The sequence below is a fragment of the Oncorhynchus mykiss genome, chromosome 14 (genome assembly GCF_013265735.2).
Source record: "Oncorhynchus mykiss isolate Arlee chromosome 14, USDA_OmykA_1.1, whole genome shotgun sequence".
Classification (NCBI taxonomy): domain Eukaryota; kingdom Metazoa; phylum Chordata; class Actinopteri; order Salmoniformes; family Salmonidae; genus Oncorhynchus; species Oncorhynchus mykiss.
In genome coordinates, this window is record NC_048578.1 from 7,165,424 (window position 1) to 7,188,717 (window position 23,294).

Consider the following 23,294-nt stretch of genomic DNA (forward strand, 5'->3'; position numbering starts at 1 on the left):
TCTTAAGTCATGAGCACAATACACAAACATACTGTGTGTATATAGATCTTACAAATTCATTGTGTATTTCTCTTTCCCCACGGAAAACGGCAGCTGCAGACCCGAGTGTGGGTTTCTGGGTTTCCGGTCCGCTCCTCTAAAAGACACATTTTTTATTTATTTTACTAGCTAGCTAAGTTGATTACTAAACTGGTAACATCTATATTAAAATACAATAACCCACAGACTTGACTTTAGTAACGGTAAAATAGACTGTGCTTTGGTCTACATTACCAGTCAAAAGTTTGGACACACCTACAGTGCCTTTCAAAAGTATTTATCCGATTTTGTTGCATTACAACCTGTAACTTAAATTGATTTTCATTTGGATTTCATGTAATGGACATATACAAAATAGTCAAAATTGGTGAAGTGAAATGAAAAAATACCTTGTTTCAAAGTTCTAAATAATAAAATAAAACGTAAAAGTGTTGCATGCATATGTATTTACCCCCTTTGCTATGAAGCCCCTTAATAAGATCTGGTGCAACCAATTAGCTTCAGAAGTCACATAATTGGTTAAATAAAGTCCACCTGTGTACAATCTAAGTGTCACATGATCTGTCACATGGTCTCAGTATATATATACCTGTTCTGAAAGGCCCCAGAGTTTGCATCACCCCTAAGCAAGGGGCACCACCGAGTAAGCGGCACCATGAAGACCAAACAGATCAAGGACAAAGTTGTGGCGAAGTACAGACCAGGGTTGAGTTCTAAAAAAATATCAGGAACTTTGAACATCCCACGGCGCATCATTCAATCCATTATTAAAAAATTGAAAGAATATGGCACCACAACAAACCTGCTAAGAGAGGGCTGCACACCAAAACTCATGGACCAGGCAAGGAGGGCATTAATCAGAGGCAACAAAGAGACCAAAGATAACCCTGAAGGAACTGCAAAGCTCCACAGCTGAGATTGGAGTATCTGTCCATAGGACCACTTTAAGCCGCACACTCCACAGTGCTGGGCTTTATGGAAGAGTGGCCAGAAAAAAGGCATTGCTTAAATAAAAAAATAAGCAAACACAATTGGTGTTCGCCAAAAGGCACTGCCCAAAGGTATGGAAGAAGTTACTCTGGTCAGATGAGACTAAAATATATATTTTTGGCCATCATGAAAAACGTTATGTCTGGCGTAAACACAACACCTCTCATCAACCCGAGAACACCATTCCCACAGTGAAGCATGGTGGTGGCAGCATCATGCTGTGGGGATGTTTTTCATCGACAGGGACTGGGAAACTGGTCAGAATTGAAGGAATGATGGATGGCGCTAAATACAGGGAAATTCTTGAGGGAAACCTGTTTTAGTCTTCAAGAGATTTGAGACTGGGATGGAGGTTCACCTTCCAGCAGGATAATGACCCTAAGCATACTGCTAAAAGCAACACTCGAGTGGTTTAAAGGAAACAATTAAATGTCTTGGAATGGCCTAGTCAAAGCACCGACCTCGATCCAATTGAAAATCTGTGGTATGACGTAAAGATGTTGATGTAACATGGTGCCGACAGAGATGGTCGCCTCACTTTGCGTTCTTAGGAAACTATGCAGTATTTGGATTTTTATGTATTATTTCTTACATTGTTACCCCAGGAAATCTTAAGTCTTATTACATACAGCCGGGAAGAACTATTGGACATAAGAGCAACGTCAACTTACCAACATTACGACCAGGAATACGACTTTACCGAAGGGGATCCTCTGTTCGGACCACCACCCAGGACAATGGATCCACAGAAGGGGCACCGCAGAAGGGACAGACGGAGCGGCCTTCTGGTCACGCTCTGTAGACGTGCTCACCGCTCCGAGTATAGTACGGGTCAATGTCCAGCCTCTTGACAACAAGGTAGACAAAATTCGAGCAAGGGTTGCCTTCCAGAGAGACATCAGAGATTGTAGCATTCACTGTTTCACAGAAACATGGCCCTCTCTGGATTTGTTGTCAGAATCGGTTCAGCCACCGGTCTTCTCCATGCATCGCACCGACAGAGATAAACTCCTCTCTGGGAAGAGGAAGGGCGGTCATGTATGCTTTATGATTAATGACTCATGGTGTAATCATAACAACATACAGGAACTCAAGTCCTTCTGTTCACCCGACCTAGAATTCCTTACAATCAAATGCCGGCCATTTTACCTACCTAGAGAATTCTCGTCAGTTATAGTCATAGTACATTCCTCTTCAAGTGAACACCAATACGGTCCTCAAGGAACTTCACAGGACTCTATGTATACTGGAAACCATATATCCAGAGGATGCATTTATTGTAGCTGGGGATTTTAACAAAGCACATTTGAGAACAAGGCTACCTAAATTCTATCATCATATTGATTGCACGACTTGCAGGACTAATACTCTCAATCACTGCTACTCTAACTTCCGGGATGCATACAAAGCCTTCCCCCACACTCCCTTTGGCAAATCCAACCACAATGCCATCTTGCTCGTTCTTATAGGCAGAAACTCAAACAGGATGTACCAGTGACGAGAACCATTCAATGCTGGTCTAACCAATTGGAAGCCACGCTTCAAGATTATTTGTATCACACGGACTGTAATGTGTTCTGGTCAGCTTCAGAGAACAACATTGACCTATACCCTGACTCTGTGTACGTTTAAAACCTACCCTAACTAGAAACCGAGGATGCATTTGCACAAAACTGAAAGCGCGATCCACCGCATTTATCAATGGAAAGAGGTCTGGAAATGCTGCTGAATTTAAACAGTGTAGTTATTCCCTCTGCATAGTAATCAAACAAGCAAAATGCCAGTAGTTTCAATTCAACGGCTCAGACATGAGACGTATGTGGCAGGGTCTACAGGAAATCACAGACTACAAAAACAGTCACATCACGGACACCGAAATGGCTTTCTTCTTGCCACTCTTCCATAAAGGCCAGATTTGTGCAATATACGACTGATTGTTGTCCTATGGACAGAGTCTCCCACCTCAGCTGTAGATCTCTGCAGTTCATCCAGAGTGATCATGGGCCTCTTGGCTGCATCTCTGATCAGTCTTCTCCTTGTATGAGCTGAAAGTTTAGAGGGACGGCCAGGTCTTGGTAGATTTGCAGTGGTCTGATACTCCTTCCATTTCAATATTATCGCTTGCACAGTGCTCCTTGGGATGTTTAAAGCTTGGGAAATATTTTTGTATCCAAATCCGGCTTTAAACTTCTTCACAACAGTATCTCGGACCTGCCAGGTGTGTTCCTTGTTCTTCATGATGCTCTCTGCGCTTTTAACGGACCTCTGAGACTATCACAGTGCAGGTGCATTTATACGGAGACTTGATTACACACAGGTAGATTGTATTTATCATCATTAGTCATTTAGGTCAACATTGGATCATTCAGAGATCCTCACTGAAGTTCTGGAGAGAGTTTTCTGCACTGAAAGTAAAGGGGCTGAATAATTTTGCACGCCCAATTTTTTCAGTTTTTGATTTGTTAAAAAAGTTTGAAATATCCAGTAAATGTCATTCCACTTCATGATTGTGTCCCACTTGTTGTTGATTCTTCACAAAAAATACAGTTTTATATCTTTATGTTTGAAGCCTGAAATGTGGCAAAAGGTCGCAAAGTTCAAGGGGGCCGAATACTTTCGCAAGGCACTGTATGTCTCCATAGCCAACGTCTCCTCCTGGGACAAAGGATACACGTGACTCCTGGGTAGTGCAGCGTTTACCTGGAGGTTTATCACGCAATCCCCCTGTCGATGGGGTGGTAATAGGGTCGCCTTCTTCTTACTGAAGGCAATAGCCAAATCGGCATACTCAGCAGGAATGCGCACAGTGGAAACCTGGTCTGGACTCTCCACCGTTGTCGCACCGATGGAAACTCCTAAACACATGCCTGAACACTCATCAGACCACCCCTGGAGAGCTCCCTGGAGAGCTCCCTGTCTCCACGAAATCCTAGGATTGTGAATAGCCAGCCAGGAAATCCCCAGCACCACAAGAAACGCAGGTGAATTGATAAGGAACAGGCTAATCCGCTCCTTATGATTCCCCTGCGTAATCATCTCCAGAGGAATCGTGGCCTCCCTGACCAGCCCTGACCCTAACGGTCGACTATCTAAGGAGTGCACGGGGAAGGGGGGGCGGGGGGGTCTACCTTAACTAACGGAATCCTCAACCTCTGGGCGAGTCAGCGATCTATAAAATTCCCCGCTGCGCCTGAATCGACTAGCGCCTTATGCTGGAGAGATGGGAAAAACTTCAGGAAACAAATTAACAAAAACATGTGGCCAACAGGAAGCTCTGGGAGAGTGTGGTGCTGACTCACCTGGGGTGACCGAGGAGTGTTCTGCCTGCCCTCTTGACTCCCAGATGGACTCCTCCAGCACCGACCGGAAGTGTGCCCTCTCCGGCCACAATGGGTACAGGAGGAGCCTCCTCCGGTCTCCCTAGATGCAGCCCTTCCTAGCTCCATCGGGATGGGAGTGGGGGGGTCAGGAGGTGGAACTGACAGGACCCATTCAGAACGTCCGCGAGCAGCCATCAGATGGTCTAGCCGGATATACATGTCGATCAGCTCATCCAAGCTGAGCATAGTGTCCCGACAAGCCAGCTCCCTATGGACGTCCTCTCTTAGGCTACACCTGTAATGGTATATCAGGGCCCTGTCGTTACCCCCCTCTCCAGCGGCCAAAGTCCGGAATTCCAGCGCGAAGTCCTGCGCTCCTCGTCCCCTGCCGGAGATGGAACAACCCCTCACCCGCCGCTTGGCACTCCGGAGGATGATCGAACACGGGTGAACTCCAGGTAGTGGCCCCTCGCTGAGTCGGGCCCACTCCAGGGCTCTACCCGTCAGGCAGGAGGCGAGGACACTCACGCTCTCCTCGTCCGAGGGAGCCGGCCAAACGGTGGCCAGGTAGAGCTCTAGTTGTAACAGGAATCCCTGGCACCCCGCCACCGCTCCATCTTACTCCCTCGGAGGAGTGATACGCAGAGCGCTGGCACCGGATCCCGCTGGAGGAGATGGTAGAGTTGCTGGTGGGAGGGTAGGTGGGGTAGTAGGGAGACCACTCCTCTCACAACGGTCCATCCTCTCCATCATTTGATCCATCGCTGATGCGATGGAGGATGGACTTATGATGAAGGACTCTCTCCTCCATTGTGGGGAGAGGGGTGGTTGCTGCTCCTGCTGACTCCATATGGTGGTGCGGGCTTCTGTAACGTCGGGAGAGTGATGGGTGTGGAGTCAGACGCAGAGAGCAGAAGGTAGATGGGAAAAAACCCTTTAATGTCCTCAATCACAGTAACAGGTACAAACATGGGTGAAGCCCAAAACACAGGCGCAACAAACCCAAAACCACTGTTATAAAAATACCGGACAGCGAAAACCCAAAAGTCAACAAACACCACTAACGTAAAATAACCACAAGCCCGCACAAACACCAGAGGGCTGAACGAACTTAAATAACACCTATCCCAAAACCCCAACAAGGAACAGGTGAAAACAATTAGACAAAAACAAACGAAAAGGAAAAAGGGATCGTGGCAGCTAGTAGACCGGCGACGACGACAACGCCACCCAAACAGGAAGGGGAGCCACCTTCGATAGTATTCGTGACAGAGATTGAAAACGGCTTCTATCTCAAGGCTATCAGACTGCTAAACAGCAATCACTAACTCAGAAAGGCTACTGCCTACATTGAGACCCAATCACTAGTCACTTTAAACGATGCCACTTTAATAATGTTTACATATCTTACATTACTCATATCACATGTATTTACTGTATTTTATACCATCTACTGCACCTTGCCTATAGCGCTCGGACATCGCTCATCCATCTACTTATATGTACATATTATCATTCACCCCTTTAGATTTGTGTGTATTAAGTAGATGTTGGGGAATTGCTAGATTACTTGTTAGATATTACTGCACTGTCGGAACTAGAAGCACAAGCATTTTGCTACACTTGCATAAATATCTGCTAACCATGTGACCAATAAAATTTGATTTGAGATTGCTGTACACCAGCGGAACCCATCCATCTTGAAGGAGCTGGAGCAGATTTGCCTTGAATGTACAGAAATCCCAGTGGCTAGATGTGCCAAGCTTAAAGAGACATACCCCAAGAGACTTGCAGCTGTAATTGCTGCAAAAGGTGGCTCTACAAAGTATTGACTTTGGGGGTGAATGGTTATGCACGCTCAAGTTCTGTTTTTTTGTCTTATTTCTTGTTTGTTTCACAATAAAACTAGTAGGCATGTTATGTAAATCAAAATAATACAAACAACCAAAAAAATAAATTTGAATTCCAGTTTGTAAGGCAACAAAATAGGAAAATTGCCAATGCCAAGGGTTTTTCTTAATTTTTACAATTTTCTACCGAATCAGTAGAATAATAGTTAAGACATCAAAACTGTGAAATAACACATATGGAATCATGTAGTAAACAAAAAAGTATTCAACAGATCAAAATATATTTTATATTTGACATTCTTCAAAGTAGCCACCCTTTGCCTTGATGACAGCTTTGCACACTCTTGGCATTCTCTTAACTAGCTTCATGAAGAATGCTTTTCCAACAGTCTTGAAGGAGTTTCCACATATGCTGAGCACTCGTTGGCTGCCTTTCCTTCAATCTGCAGTCCAACTCATCCCAAACCATCTCAGTTGGGTTGAGGTAGGGTGATTGTGGTGGCCAGGTCATCTGATGCAGTACTCCATCGCCCTCCTTCTTGGTCAAATAGCCCTTACACAGCCTGTAGGTGTGTTTTGGGTCATTGTCCTGTTGAAAAACAAATGATAGTCCCACTAAGCACAAAACAGATGGGATGGCATATCGCTACAGAATGCTGTGGTGATCATGCTGGTTAATTGTGCCTTGAATTCTAAATAAATCACAGACAGTGTAACCAGCAAAGCACCCCCACACCATCACACCTCCTCCACAATTTCTACTAGCCTGGGTAACGTTCAAGTCCTAAATCTGTGACATGCTATGTTTGCTGTGTCAGGCTAGTTTGGCATATTGTCTACTAGCCCAGTCTGAAAAGTACTGGCTTTAATTTCCATCCCTGCTGACATGGAAACAGATGCACTCTTGGAACAAAACTGTTTGTGTTTTGTATGGGAAAACATTGAGCCCATAAGTCCTTTGTGAGCTAGCTAGCTAGCCATCTAGTTAAAGTTACCTCACTGTTTGTGTAGTCAGACTTTTCCCCTGACCCCACATGTGGTGACATGCTAGCTAGTCCACCAGGGTAGGTATATTTAACGTTAGCTAGTTAGTGCTAATCGCTAACGTTAGGCACATTCACTAAATTACCATAAATCAGTCATAACGTGGCTAATAGCTTTTGCCTTTATGTAGCTATTTATTTAGCAAGCTATAAACACGTGAGCCTAACATTAGTTAGCTAATGGGGGGGCTGTCATTGACATTGGACGAGTGGGTGAGTGGCCAACTTTTTCGTTGGCGACAGTTAGGATGCAGGTCTAATTTGATTAGCTAGCAAGAGATGTGAATCACTTTGCTAGCTAGCTATGCTGAACTTGAACGACTGATATCCACATTTAGCATATCTCGTCGTTGTCAATCAAATGTATTTGGCATCAATCAAATGGGAGGGCAGGCCGGCAAGTTTCCAGTCAGTTGTCAAAACGTGGTTTGGGACAAACATGCATTGGCAGGCAAGCTGCAGAAGGGCAAGCAGGCTACTATTTCGTATCGTTTATCAGTGCAATTATGACGGCCAACTACAAGCTGAGAAAGTTTGAGAGGGTTTATCTACTGGTCCCTCGTTACATTTTAGCTCATCTCGCTTTGGCTAACATTAGTTGTTGATCTTGTTGTTGATGTACATAGGCAACTGAGGGAGAGAGAGCCTATGGCTCATGGTTGTTTGATCTGACTGTAAACTTAGTTTTTTAGTTTTTTAAATATTTTATTTCTGTTTTTTAGTTTAGTTTTCTTAATTTGGTTTGGTTTTTAACCTTATGGTCCACATAGGAACCTACAACAAGTCACAGTAAAACATTAACATTTTTAATACTTTATTGTATACAATCTACATTAACAATCTAAATGGACCAAAAAGAGACAATAGAAAAACTGGCAATGGCAATGTGAGAAAATGATGGTAACTAGTCTGCCCCTAATTCAGGTTAATTGTGTTTTTTTTATGTAAGCCAGCGTGGGGATCAGCCAGCGGCGGCTTCCCGCATGCACAATTCATTTGTAGTCTGGACGTGGAGGGGTGAACATCTCCTGCTCTGACTGCAGCTGGGAGGGACTGCTGCGCGAGGACTGGGCCACCTGTGAGTGCTTTGGGACGGGGGTGTGGCCCACGGCAGCATCTGCTGCTCGTTGAGAAAAGTAAGAACGATACATGCTTTCATGTCAGTCTCCAAAAGTCCCCAATAACACCAGAAAAAGTTGCTAGATTTGTCGCTAGCCGTTTTTTTTTTAATCTCTAAGTTGGCAACACTGCAGGCTCTGCCCTATGGGACTCCCAACCACGGCCAGTTGAAATACAGCCAGGGATTGAACCAGGGTCTGTAGTGACGCTTCTAGCACTGAGATGCAGTGCGTTAGAGCGCTGCGCCACTCGGGAGCCTCGGAAAAGTAATCTAAAAGTAATGTACGGTAATCAGATTACATTACTGAGTTTAGGTAATCCAAAAGTTACATTACTGATTACAATTTGACAGATAACTAGTAACTGTAATGGATTACATTTAGAAAGTAACCTACCCAACTCTGAGTGTATCAGTGTTAGTGTGTGTGCTGTCGGCAGGGGTCAGGGAGACCTCGGTACACTTGACTAATTGGTCTGTGTCTAATTAGGGGACTCCACCTGCAGCTCTTCAGCCGCCAGTCTTGCATGTCAAATATCCTGTCCTGGACCACCCACACATGCACACACACACACACACACACACAAACTGTTTAAACAAGACTCACAATAATTAGGGTACTCATGAAAACCGTAATAAAACCTTATTGTACAACTTCATGTATGACTTAATTCGTTTTTGTGGGAATGACGGGGGCACATGTCTATTCGCTATTTCAAGTAGACCCATACACAACTGAGTGACGTCTACCAGTGCATAAGACAGCCACAACAGCAGGTGCGTTTATTTAATAACAGGTGATACAACCCCTCTTTACAAAATACATTTCAAGTAGGTCTTCACAAAGGGGCGACCCCGACCTCGTTCACATGAGCTTCCCACAGTGAAAGAAGGGAATCTCTTTTCATCGCAAACAGACGATGAAAGGCAAGGCAACCGTTTCATTCTGTCAGTTCTTAACTGGGCAAGATCTTACTTCAAAACCACCAAGGATTTAAATATGTAAATCACAGCTTCACATAACCAAAGATACCTTACCCAAAGGTAGGCCTATAGATAGCCAGTTGTCTAATTAGAATTGCATTCTGCATGCTTCACCTTTAAATTACCTCCTATAGGACTATGCTCTAATTCAGTCTAAATTTAATTAGGAATATAGAATTTTATGTAAACTATTGCATTTGGTCTGTTTATAGTCAAGAGCTGAGCTCCCTAGCTGTATGCTTGTCGGTTTTATTATTTCAACCTAAGCACTAACGACTTTATCGATCTGAGGGCTTAATTATTTTCTAAGCCAGCATGTTAAATAGGATAGTTGCGTGCGCAGAGTGTGTGTGCCAGGCTTCCGGCTTGTGTGTGGGTGAGTTGCTTTTCGAAACACTGGTGCCATCGGTCCCGACCCGTGCTGGTGATAAATATAAAATTGTGCCTTCAAGTTGCTGAACCTGCCCTGACGTGATATATATTGTTTATTATCTCAGATGCAGTATTTTGTCGCTATAGCTAAATATTAACTCTAACTTATGCTGCTCACGATTTCTCCCGATGTCTGACGAAGGAAGCGACAGCGCCGAGCTAGCAGAGCTCCGGTGCTCTCCCTCCCCATCTCCACCCGGGCTCCCCGGAACCCCCTCTCCTCCACTGCCGCCAGACTTCTCCTCCAGTCCCCCGGTGCTTCGAGACCCAGCCCCGTTACCCCAGGACTGCCTCCGCCCGTCTCCAGAGCGCTGCAAACCCGGGGACTCCCCGCGCTGTACCCTGCCAAAGTTAACCCAGCGACTGACGAAGACGGGCTCTCAGTTCCGCCAGAGACAGAATGCGCGCTTAACAGCTGCGGCGGACAACGGGCGCGATGCCCTCTCTCCAAAGCGCAGAGACGGAGACACCACCTCGGCAACGTTTCAGGACCTTGGACAGCAACTCCCCCGCGGACAGGACCGAGAGTATTACCACTGCACTAATCAGCTCCTAGAGCCCCAGCGAGACAGCAGTGAGACCCAGCCACCGTGAGTCTACCCTTTAATTAATTATGACACTGTTAGGCTATACCTTATTCAAATATGAGGAAACACAATTAGTTGTTACTGAATAATTGAGTAAAATTAATCATGTGGGTGGTGTAGTCTATGTAGCCTATAGGCTACGCAAAATACTAATCCCATACAATGAATGAGTGGATACAGATGTGCCATATTGTTTGATTAAATATAGGGGTGCGCAGACATAATATTCTACTCAAGAGATACTGTACACGCGCAATGGGGATGTATGGGCTAATGGGGTTTCCTGCTGGACCTCAACAGGTACAGTGACCATATGGCTGACGATGTCAGATAATAGCTTAATTCTCTAGTTAATTGTCTTTAACTGTGCATTTTTTTTGTCATTCTATTAGGCTACTTTTATCTTTCTGTTTTTCAATGTAATGTTGTATTCTCAGTGGAAATATAGTTGAGTGTGTCTCGTCTTTGAAGACTGAGTAGGGGGATTCCATCCTCGTTTAAAGGAATTCGTCTCGTGTTACTCCAAACACTAAATAAATAAATAATTAATAAATAAAATACATACAACCCATCAGTCAGATCCAGCTAAAATATACACACCCTAATTCGGGCCCATGACACCGCTTGGCGGTTAACGGATTCTACCGTTGCAGCGTGTTTGTGCTGCTTGTTCTTGATTTGAGAGAGTCTTGATTGACACCGGAGAGACCGATAAGTTAAGGGATGGCGGCGAGAGGAACCGAGGCAGGGCCGTGCGTGCGGTGCTGAGTCAATATTCCGTATGCAAATGAGAAGTTTGACAAATAAGCCTATTGGACAGACGTGGACATGTGACGTCATCCACTGTATTACCCAGGTAGAAAGGCTGCCACAACAAAGTATAACATATAGCCTCTAGAAAATGTTCTAAGCCAGTGGTATTACAGTTGGAAATATAATAGGATATATTCCAAACGGCCTGCAGTGTCTGTATTTGATCACTCCGGTCTCTATCTGCTCTGTGATACAGTAGCATTAAGCTTGAAAGCCTTGTCTCTGACGAGAAGAAGCAAGCATCAAGTTTTGAGGGAGAGTGCAATTGGCATGCTGACTGCAGGAATGTCCACCAGAGCTGTTGTCAGAATTTTGTTAATTTCTCTACCATAAGCCACCTCCGACGTCGTTTTAGGGAATTAGAGTGCTCCATGGTGGCGGTGGAGTTATGGTATGGGCAGCCATAACCTACGGACAATGAACACAATTGCATTTTATCAACGGCATTATGGAGGCACAGAGATACGGTGACTAGACCCTGAGGCCCATTGTCATGCCATTCATCCGCCGTCTTCACCTTATGTTTCAGCATGATAATGCACGGCCGCATGTCTTAAAGATCTGTACACAATTCCTGAAAGCTGAAAATGTCCCTGTTCTTCCATGGCCTGCATACTCACCCGACATCTCTCACTGAGCATGTTTGGGATGCTCTGGATCAATGTGTATGACAGCGTTTTCCAGTTCCCACCAATATCCAGCAACATCGCACAGCCATTGAAGTGGAGTGGGACAACATTCCACAGGCAACAATCAAGAGCCTGATCAACTCTGTGACGCACTGTATGAGGCAAATGATGGTCACAAGATACTGACTGGTTTTCTGATCAACAGCCCTAATTAATAAAGGTATCTGTGACCAACAGATGCATATCTTTATTCCCAGTCATGTAAAATCCATAGATTAGGATATAATGATATAATATATTTTTATATTTATATAATGATATAATATATAATTTCAATTTACTTATTTCCTTAAATAAACTAACTTAGTAAAACCCTTGAAATTATTGCATGTTGTGTTGTTATGTTTGTTCATGTCATAAATTATGAGTGCATTTCACACTACTTTTGGGTTGTAAATGTATTATAATGATTGCATGACTGTTATGCTGAATATATGTTTATGTCATTGTCACCAATCAACTGCAATACACTCAAAATGTATTAGAATTTAGATGCTAACTACACTACCTATGCTAAACATAAGAGTTACTGCATGTAGCTAGCCCGAAGTGTTTGCTACAATAACAGCCAACTTTCATCTAAGCAACTGTCTTAAACAACAGTCCAAATAGCATGTGATAAGTTATGTTCACGTGATTGTCACCAATCAACTGCAATACACTAACAAATAATTTGAATTTAGATGCTTACTAGCTACGCTAACAACAACACACAATTGCTGTATTTAGTTAGCATGCTAGCTAGCCCGACTGCTACAGCCAAAATAAATGTTTACAATAATTACAGGTGACTTTCATCTTCGAGACTGTCTTACACAAAAGTCCAAACAACATGTAGGTGTCATGTTCGTCATAATGATGAGACCAAGGCGCAGCATGAGATGAATACATTCTTCTTTTATTAAAACGAAGAACACTTAACCAAACTAACTAAATGAACTTGCCGCTAAAACCACGAGTGCTGACATGCAACTACACATAGACAATAACCCACAAAACCAAAATGGAAAATGGCAACCTAAATAGGATCCCCAATCAGAGACAACGATAAACAGCTGCCTCTGATTGGGAACCAATTCAGGCCACCATAGACCTACATATACCTAGACATACAAAAAAACATAGATATACAAAAACCCTAGACAGGACAAAAAACACCTAGACAATACAAAAACTAAACCAACCACCCTTGTCACACCCTGACCTAACCAAAATATTAAAGAAAACAAAGATAACTAAGGTCAGGGCGTGACAGTAGGCCTGTTAGAAGAACAACATTTCTTACAAAATGTACAGACAAATCATTAAATAATCCTTGTCTCTCAGCTTGTATCTTTGGTGCTAACATTAGCAATGCTAGCTAGATAAGTAACTAAACCTGCTGCATACGAAATTACGTGTTTTCAACGATAACAGACAAGTACAGCCTCAGCGACTGTCCAAGTAACCATCCAACAACACGTGAGGCCTTTTGGAACTAATCAAAAGTATCAAGTTTATAAGTAATAACAAAAATATATGCTATTTGGAAAGGGCTGCCAGAGCAGCAATTCCTGTAGGTGATAGTGGTTTTGTCAAATAGAATCATGGGAGTTTGAGCATTGAACAACAGAAAAATAAGATGACTATGAATATCATTCCATAGGTTCTTGAGCGTCTATTTAAAATATTTACAGATGTTATTTAACAAAGACAACTAGAGCAACATACAGTATATTCAGAAAGTATTCAGACCCCTTCCCTTTTTCCACATTGTGTTACGTTACAGCTTTATTCTAAAATGTATTAAATAAATGTTTCCCCTCATCAATCTACACACAATACCCCATAATGACAAAGTGAAAACAGTATTAAAAATAATAATAAAAAAACCAGAACAATCCTATTTTCATAAGTAGTCAGACCCTTTCATATGAGACATGGAAATGAGCTCAGGTGCATTCTGTTTCTGTTTCCATTGCTCGTTCTTGAGATGTTTCTACAACTTGATTGGAGTCCACCTGTGGTAAATTCAATTGATTGGACATGATTTGGTAGCCTAGTGGTTAAAGCATTGGGCCAGTAACCGAAAGGTTTGATTGAATCCCAGTGCTGACAAGGTAAAAATCTGTCGTTCTGCCCCTGAACAAGGCAGTTAACCCACTATTCCCCGGTAGGCTGTTATTGTAAGTAATAATTTGTTCTTAACTGACTTGCCTAGTTAAATAAAAGGTTAAATATATATATATTTTTTAACATTTTTACAAAAATTGGAAGTGCACACACCTGTCTATGTAAGGTCCCACCGTTAACAGTGCATGTCAGAGCAAAAACCAAGCCATGAGGTCGAAGGAATTGTTATTAGAGCTACGAGACAGGATTGTGTCGAGGCACAGATCTGGGGAAGGGTACCAAAACATTTCTGCAGGATTTAATATCTCCAAGTACACATTGGCCCCCATCATTTATGAATGGAAGAAGTTTGGAACGACCAAGACACTTCCTAGAACTGGCAGCCCGGCCAAACTGAGCAATCGGGGGAGAAGGGACCTTGTCAGGGAGGTGACCAAGAAACCAATGTTCACTTGGTCAGAGAGTTGAAGAAGAACCATAGGATCACTCTAACAGAGCTCCAGAGATCCTCTGTGGAGATGGGAGAACCTTCCAGAAGGACAACCACCTCTGCAGCACTCCACCAATCAGTTCTTTATGTTAGAGCGGCAAGACGCAAGCCACTCCTCAGTAAAAGGCACATGACAGGTCGCTTGGAGTTTGCCAAAAGGCACCTAAAGGACTCTCAACCCATGAGAAACAAGATTCTCTGGTCTGATGAAACCAAGTTTGACCTCTTTAGTAGTAGTAGCCATAGTTGTTCCTGTGAGTTTAAGGGGGGTACTGGAAATTACAAAAGTCCCCACAAGGACAGTAAAACAAGTAAAATTCTCCCTCGTGGGGACATTTCCCACGTCCCAACAAGGACAAAAGATATTTTAACCTTAGGGGTAGGTTTAGTGTTCCAATTTTGGTTAGGGTTAGAATTAGGTTTAGGGGTTAGGATTACGGTAAGGCCTAGCATTAGGGGTTAGGGAAAATAGGATTTTGAATGGAAATCAATTTTGGGTGTGTGTTTGTGGGACTATTTAGTCTCAGTGGTTGTGAAGTTAATGGTTTCTCTTTCCCACCCTGAGCTGAGGGACATGACAGACATAAAAATACACCGTGTATACTGATCTAAGTGGCTCTCACAGCCCATGATGGTAGCTGCTGGCAATTATGTGTGTGTGTGTGTGTGTGTGTGTGTGTGTGTGTGTGTGTGTGTGTGTGTGTGCCACCACAGCAGAGAGAGGACTAGGAATCCTTTAAAAAAACAATCAGGGCATCTCCCATCGACCTTCTTCACAGCTTACTCATTCAATCGCTCTGCAATAAGCTCTCACAGTCTCACTACAGAAGGTTGACTTTAGGCATTCATTGGTTAAGTTAAGGGGTAAGGTTTGGCATGGGGTTAAAACAAAAACAATTCTATGGTTAAGTTTAGGCATTAATTATGAATGGTTAAGGTGGGGGTTAAGGTTTGGGATAGTTTTAAAACAAAACAATTAAAAACAAGTACCTAGCACTGGGATTAAACATTCGACCCTCAGAGCCGGAGCCCGTGGTTTACGTCCATCCGCCATCCCCGTCCACACCCTAGCAAACTCCACGACTACTTGATGGTAATAGCGCTCACCGTTGCCCCTAGTGGCCGGTTTTGAAGTGATCTCAAAGTCCTATTTTACCTGGACGGTCGACTGAGCAGGGGCAGCGCCTGCCATATAATTAGAATGGAACATTGATTTGAATGAGAATGTCAGTTCTATCAATTGTAATTCTAATGTGTTGACATTGTGCTGAAGCTCAGGTTTGTGTCATAAGGGCTTTTGCTCGGTTCTCTTTTTTGGCTATATTCCATTGATTTCCAGTCTACCACACACAGCTCTGATCAACTGTAAATTTAAGTCGATACCCATAAACTACTGTGCTTTGGGACCGTAAAATCACACACAAACACACTAAACATGCACAAACACAGACCCTTGTTCATTTCTTCAACAAAAATAGTGACAAAAATATCAGTGATAAGCACAATAGCGGCACAGATGCGCAGTTCTGTTCAGCAGCGGGAATGGTACACCACACCCGGCACAGGAGTCCCGGGCGAGCAAGCAATGCTCCGGCTCTTTTTGAATTTGTAGTCTCACTCAACCCTTGATAAATTCATTGAATTTCTACAACTGAGTGCGGCCCTGGTAACATAACCAGTAGCTTATATGCAAGTATTTGGTCGCAAATAAAGAAAGTAAAATGAATAGCAAACAATTTCTGGACAAAATGGCTCTTGCCACCACGCTATATCTGACTGGGTCAATCACTTTCTTTTTGAGTAAATGTCCACCCAGTGACTCAGACTTGAGCACTTGGACCAGGACTCGAGCACAAGGGACTTGGGACTCGATTCGAACTTCCGGTTTATTGACTCGACTACAACACTGGGCGAAAGAGTCATTAGCTCCCCTTGTACGTTTGTGCACCAATTTGGCTGCGCCGTCAGGGGACCATTGAACAATGGCAGTGACGCAACCTAGTGGCGGAGGTGCAACCCATTATGCTTGGTCAAAACTTCTGGTGATTGTGCTACTCTCTCTCTCTCTGCTTGTGTGTGTCTGTTTGTTCTGTAATGTGCAATATCGATATAGGCTGAATTAGGAATTTACATTGCCGGAAAAGTGTTGTATATTCTTATACGTGTTTGTCATTTCTCTGCTGTTGGGAGGAGAAACTGGATGTTAAGCAGAAAAACATGTTGGTAGGACAAGGCTGTGTATGTTTGTGCACATGGAAGTCAGTGATTTATGTTTACTATGGGTTAATGATAGAAATGTAATGTGACTAAAATGGCCCACTGTTTTTGTCATTTTCACAAGACTAAATCATTATTCAAATGACAAAACTGTGACTAAGACTTAATGATATTTTAGTCAAAATGACTAAGACTAGACAAAATCTGAAAAAAAAGAGAACCCGAATGAACACTCACACACACACACACACAGCGTTGCATGAGTGAGCGCTCGTCGTCTTCTCAGTCCCACGTGAATAGGTTCCCATTTTCACCCGTTCTCCAATTCTCCCGACACTCCTCCGTTTTGATCCTGTGATGGCTTTGTTTAGCCCCTAAAAATCAAAGCCTGTAGATGGCAATATATACTGAGCTAACAAATGGAATTGTTTTAATATGGCCATAAGATGGAACATTTAGCTATTTGATTTAGAGTTTTAGGACCGCTGTAGGTATCCCAAAAAATAAACAAATTATTATCTGATGAAACATTGAATTTGTCCTTACTGTAAAAATAAATCAAAAGGAAATATGGTTTTAGGTGTCTGTAATGCATCTGAGAGATATAGGAAAAGCATCAGGGACAAAAGCAAAACAGTTACATGTGTAACCCTGGTTCTGTGAAGCTTCATAGAGCAAAATGGACACTTTCTTGTTGGTGAGAGTCTCAACTTGCCATAGTGGGATCATATTAGTTGTGTAGCTCAAACCATTCAGACTTTGCAGACGTTTTTGTGAGAAGGACGGTTTTTGGGATTACTCCTGGTCTGATAGACAGCACTGTACCTCAGCCGCCTTCCATCACAGATGCGGAAAGCCGATAGCGTGGACTTAGAACAGCCCTTGCAAAAACCAGGAAGTCTCTAGCTTAAATCAGACAGATTCTTGATGAATAAAACCGCAATTAAAATAATGATAAAACAGTTCTTACGCACCAATGCAGACATCTACACTAGGGGTTAGTGGACTGTGTTTTGGAACCACCTCTATTTCTCAAACAAAGTTTTGATCTAGCCCTTCCATGAAGACTAAATTCTAGGACAAAATGCTAAAAGAGTAATAAGCCTGTTACCCTAGTTGTTGATGGCATATTGTATGCAGTTGTTGTACATTTCATCCTTTTCACTGCAGAAACTTTACCGCCTCTTCTCCCTCCTATCTCTCTCTTTCTCTTGCTCCATCCCCCTCCCTCTCTCTGGCTTCCTACCGATTTTTCTACCTCTCGAATGGTTTCTCTTTTCCATTAATTTGAAAATGAACGTGTCTATAGATTTTCCTCCACACAGAGAGCAGTTGAGCACTGAGTGTTTTGCTTCAGCGTTCGGGTGCTCTTTCTGTGTCTAACATGTGATTTGAGGAGCTGAACAGTTTGTTTTTGAGGTAACCGTATATTGGAGGCTTTTGTCTGAGGCGCCTGCCGCACACTGTGTTGGTTTCAAGAGATTCCGATTGACCCACTCAGTTCCTCTGAGAGGCAAGCAATGTGTACATTTACAGCTCAGGGCAGATATACTGTCAATACACAGTTATGGGAAAAACAATATGAACTGATGGTGTAAGAGACAGCTAGTTGTCATGCAGTATTTGGGATTGTGTGATTCAGTGCCGCATTATTTGAGTGTTTGTGTGTGTGTGTGTGTGTGTGTGTGTCATTTTACATTGGTTTAACCCTTGCTTAATAACCCTCCCTCTCCCCCCTCTTCTAGAGTGGAAGCAATGCAGCGGAGACACACCACGCTGAGGGAGAAGGGGCGTCGCCAGGCTGTGCGAGGCCCAGCCTACATGTTTAACGAGCGTGGCTCGGCCCTGACGCCGGAGGAAGAGGGTTTCCTTGACGCTGCCGAGTACGGCAACATCCCCGTGGTCCGTAAGATGCTGGAGGAGTCCAAGACCCTCAACTTCAACTGTGTGGACTACATGGGCCAGAATGCATTGCAGCTGGCGGTGGGCAATGAACACCTGGAAGTGACTGAGCTGTTGCTAAAGATGGATGGGCTAGCCAGAGTGGGCGACGGGCTCTTATTGGCTATCTCTAAAGGGTATGTGCGTATCGTGGAAGCCATATTGGCGAACCCGGCGTTCAGCCAAGGGCTGCGGCTCACCCAGAGTCCCCTCGAACAGGAGCTACGGGATGATGATTTTTACGCTTACGATGAAGACGGGACACGCTTTTCCCACGACGTCACCCCAGTCATCCTAGCAGCACACTGTCAGGAGTATGAGATTGTGCATATTCTGCTCACCAAGGGGGCCCGCATCGAGAGGCCTCATGACTACTTCTGTAAGTGCAATGAGTGTGTAGAGAAGCAGAAGAGAGACTCGTTCAGCCACTCCCGCTCCAGGATGAATGCTTATAAAGGGCTGGCCAGTGCTGCCTACCTGTCCCTGAGCAGTGAAGACCCTGTCCTCACCGCCCTGGAGCTCAGCAACGAACTGGCCAGACTGGCTAACATAGAGACTGAGTTTAAGGTGAGTTTAACTGGCCAGACTGGCTAACATCCAGGTAACTGCCAAAATAATGGAAACACCAACATAAAGTGTCTTAATAGGGCGTTGGGGCACCACGAGTCTGAACAGCTTCAATGCACCTTGGCATAGATTCTACAAGTGTCTGGAACTCTATTGGAGGGATGCGACACCATTCTTCAACAAGGAATTGCATCAATTGGTGTTTTGTTGATGGTGGTGGAAAACGCTGTCTCAGATTACGCTCCAGAATATCCCATAAATGTTCATTTGGGTTAAAATCTGGTGACTGAGACAGCCATGGCGTATGGTTTATATCATTTTCATGCTCAGCATACCATTCAGTGACCACTCGTGCTCTGTGGATGGCGGCATTGTCATCCTATGGAGTCATAGCCATGGTAGCCAAAATAATGGCCTGCCCAGCATTTTTATACATGACTCAAAGCATGATGGGATGTTAATTGCTTAATTAACTCAGAAATCACACCTGTGTAGGAGCACCTGCTTTCAATACACTTTGTATTTACTAAAGTGTTTCCATTATTTTGTCAGTTACCGATACAGCACATAGTAAATTTAAGGTGAGCTTAACTGGCCAGACTGGTTAACATAGAGACTGAGTTGAAGGTGAGTTTAACTGGCCGAGAGACCGAGAGTGAGATACCGAGAACTGGAGAGCCCGAGAGAGAGTGTGAGACCGAGAGAGAGTGTGAGACCGAGAGAGATTGAGAGACCGAGAGAGACGAAGAGCATCATCAGAGTACAGATAGAAACTCCAAACAACGCAAGCAGAGCAGAATTAGACCAATTCCCTCTTTTGATTAATATCCAAAAAAGAGCCACCAAATTGCATGATAATTTAGAAACAAGTTACCCCCACTCCTCCCATTCCAAAGCCCTCAAATGCCAAAAGGTGACCACAGAAAATAGTCTACTGAGGTCCAGAGGCTCAGTTCTAACCACTACCAACCCAACGAAGCCTCAGGACAGAGAGAGAGAGAGAGAGAGAATCCATGTATTTGCACGTGAGGATTTTCTGCTCCCTCATCTGCTATGTTTGATACGTCTCTGCTAGGAGTCGTAGCAGCTTTGGCTCAGGACTGAGGCTGCTCTCTCTACTTTGCTGTCTCACTAGTCCTACACGTGCTATACACACATACTACTGTACATGGGCTCCCGAGTGGTGCAGCAGTCTAAGGCACTGCATCTCAGTGCTAGAGGTGTCACTACAGACCCTGGTTTGATTCCAGGCTGTATCCCAAACCGCCGTGATCGGGAGTCCCATAGGGCGACGCATAATTGGCCCATCGTCGTCACGGGTTAGGGTTTGGCCAGGGTAGGACGTCATTGCAAATAAGATATTGTTCCTAACTGACTTGCCTAATTAAACAAAGGTTAAATAAAAATTCTAAATGCACAAATACACACATACACTAATACACACGTTAACGTGTTAACAGCACACAGCTGGGTCTGTGTGTTGAAAGTAGAAGTTTCATGCTGCAGTGTGGGGTATACAGCGACAACGACAGGAGTAAAATTCAAGCCCAGGAGCTCTAGGAAGGAAGGAAGGCAAAGGGGAACACTTTGGCATTTAGACGGCGGGGTAAAGTGAATAGAAGGGTGCAGTCCAGAAGGGTGCGTGGGTTGGCATTTGTCATGACTGCAGCTGTGTCTGCTCAGGTGTCTGTCTGTCTGCCTGCTTCCTAGATGTGTAAATGAGAAGTAGTGGCCCGGGAGGCTTAGTTCTATTACCCTCCATCTCTTTCATTACACACTCATTATCACCTTCCATGTCTCTCTCCTCTATCTATCTCTCCCTCTCCCTCCCTCCCTTTCAATCTCTTTCCCTCTCTCTCCCTCTCCCCCCCTCCCTTTCAATCTCTTTCCCTCTCTCTTCACTCTCTGAGGTAAGAATGCATATGTTCTGACTGGCTCAGACGCAGTCGGTTCTCGAACACTCTTTCCTTATGTAGTCCACTTATCCGAAAGGAAGGGAAGTGCTGATCTCATTGGAGAAAGTCCCTGTGGGCGTAATCAGTATTATTGTTGTTTTAATGCAGCTGCCCTCTGCAATCTTTATATGGTTAAGTGCAGGATTAGACCTGTTGCCCAGGGTTATGTTGACACGGTGCCACATGTACTATTGTCCCAGTGGGTTCAAGTGATGGGGGACAGCACACAGTGTGCTCCGAGTTTTAAGCGTTGACATATACACTGAGTGTACAAAACATAAAGAACGCCATGACATACAGTGACTTGCGAAAGTATTCACCCCATTGGCATTTTGCCTATTTTGTTGCCTTATAACCTGTAATTAAAATAGATTTTTTTGGGGGGGGTTGTATCATTTGATTTACACAAAATGCCTACCACTTTGAAGATGCAAAATATTTTTTAATTGCAAAACAAACAAGAAATTAGACAAAAAAAACAGAACTTGAGCGTGCATAACTATCCCCCTCCCCAAAAGTCAATAGTTTGTAGAGCCACCTTTTGCAGAAATTACGGTTGCAAGTCTCTTGGGGTATATCTCTATAAGCTTGGCACATCTAGCCACTGGGATTTCTGCCCATTCTTCAAGGCAAAACTGCTCCAGCTCCTTCAGGTTGGATGGGTTCCGCTGGTGTACAGCGATCTTTCAGTCATACCACAGATTCTCAATTGGATTGAGGTCTGGGCTTTGACTAGGCCCTTCCAAGACATTTAAATGTTTGCCCTTAAACCACTCTAGTGTTGCTTTAGCAGTGATTTAGGGTCATTGTCCTGCTGGACGGTTTCCCTCAAGAATTTCCCTGTATTTAGCGCCATCCATTATTCCTTAAATTCTGACCAGTTTCCCAGTCCTTGCCAATTAAAACATCCCCACAGCATGATGCTGCCACCGCCATGATTCACTGTGGGGATGGTGTTCTCGGGGTGATGGGAGGTGTTGGGTTTGCACCAGACATAGTGTTTTCCTTGATGACCAAAAAGCTCAGTTTTAGTCTCATCTGACCAGAGTACTTTCTTCCATTTGTTTGGGGAGTCTTCCACATGCCTTTTGCCGAACACCAAACGTGTTTGCTTATTTTTTCTTTAAGCAATGACTTTTATCTGGTCCCTCTTCCATAAAGCCCTGCTCTGTGGTGTGTACGGCTTAAAGTGGTCCTGTGGACAGATACTCCAATCTCCGCTGTGCAGCTCATTCAAGGTTATCTTTGGTCTCTTTGTTGCCTCTCTGATTAATGCCCTCTTTGCCTGGTCTGTGAGTTTTGGTGGGCGGCCCTCTCTTGGCAGGTTTGTTGTGGTGCCATATTATTTCTGTTTTTTGATAATGGATTTAATTGTGCTCCATGGGATGTTCAAAGTTTCAGATATTTTTTTATAACCCAACCCTGATCTGTACTTCTCCACAACTTTGTCCCTGACCTGTTTGGAGAGCTCCTTGGTCTTCATGGTGCCACTTGCTTGGTGGTGCCCCTTGCTTAGTGGTGTTGCAGACTCTGGGCCTTTCAGAACAGGTGACAGATCACGTGACACTTAGATTGCACAGAGGTGAACTTTATTTAGCTCATTATGTGACTTCTGAAGGTAATTGGTTGCACCAGATCTTATTTAGGGGCTTCATAGCAAAGGGGGTGAATACATATGGGCGCACAACTTTTCCATTTTTTTGTTGTTGAATTTTTTTAAACAAGTGATTTTTTTCGTTTCACTTCAACAATTTGGACTATTTTGTGGATGTCCATTACATGAAATCCAAATAAAAATCCATTTAAATTACAGGTTGTAATGCAACGAAAGAGGGGAAATGCCAAGGGGCGTGAATAATTTTGCAAGGCACTGTAGACTGACCAGGTTAATCCAGGTGAAAGCTATGATCCCTCATTGATGTCACTTTTTTAAATCCACTTCAATCAGTTTAGATAAAGGGGAGGAGACAGGTTAAATAACATTTTTAAGCCTTGAAACAATTGAAACATGTGTGCCATTCAGAGGGTGAATGGGTAAGATAAGATATTTAAGTGGTTTTGAGCAGGGTATGGTAGTAGGTGCCAGGCGCACCGGTTTGTGCCAAGAACTGCAACGCTGATGGATTTGTCACGCTCAACACTTTCCCG

General features: G+C 43.8%; 1 protein-coding gene across 1 annotated transcript in view; it reads left to right on the forward strand.

Moving 5' to 3' along the window:
* The first annotated feature begins 9,752 nt into the window (after nt 1–9,752).
* The window catches only part of LOC110488658 (short transient receptor potential channel 7), a 52,581-nt gene continuing 39,039 nt past the window's right edge, over nt 9,753–23,294 (forward strand). Inside the window, exons 1-2 of the mRNA XM_036942769.1 lie at nt 9,753–10,365; nt 18,429–19,191. Coding sequence (XP_036798664.1) covers nt 9,905–10,365; nt 18,429–19,191 — 1,224 coding nt within the window. The 5' untranslated portion in view covers nt 9,753–9,904. The remainder of the gene's footprint in view (nt 10,366–18,428; nt 19,192–23,294) is intronic.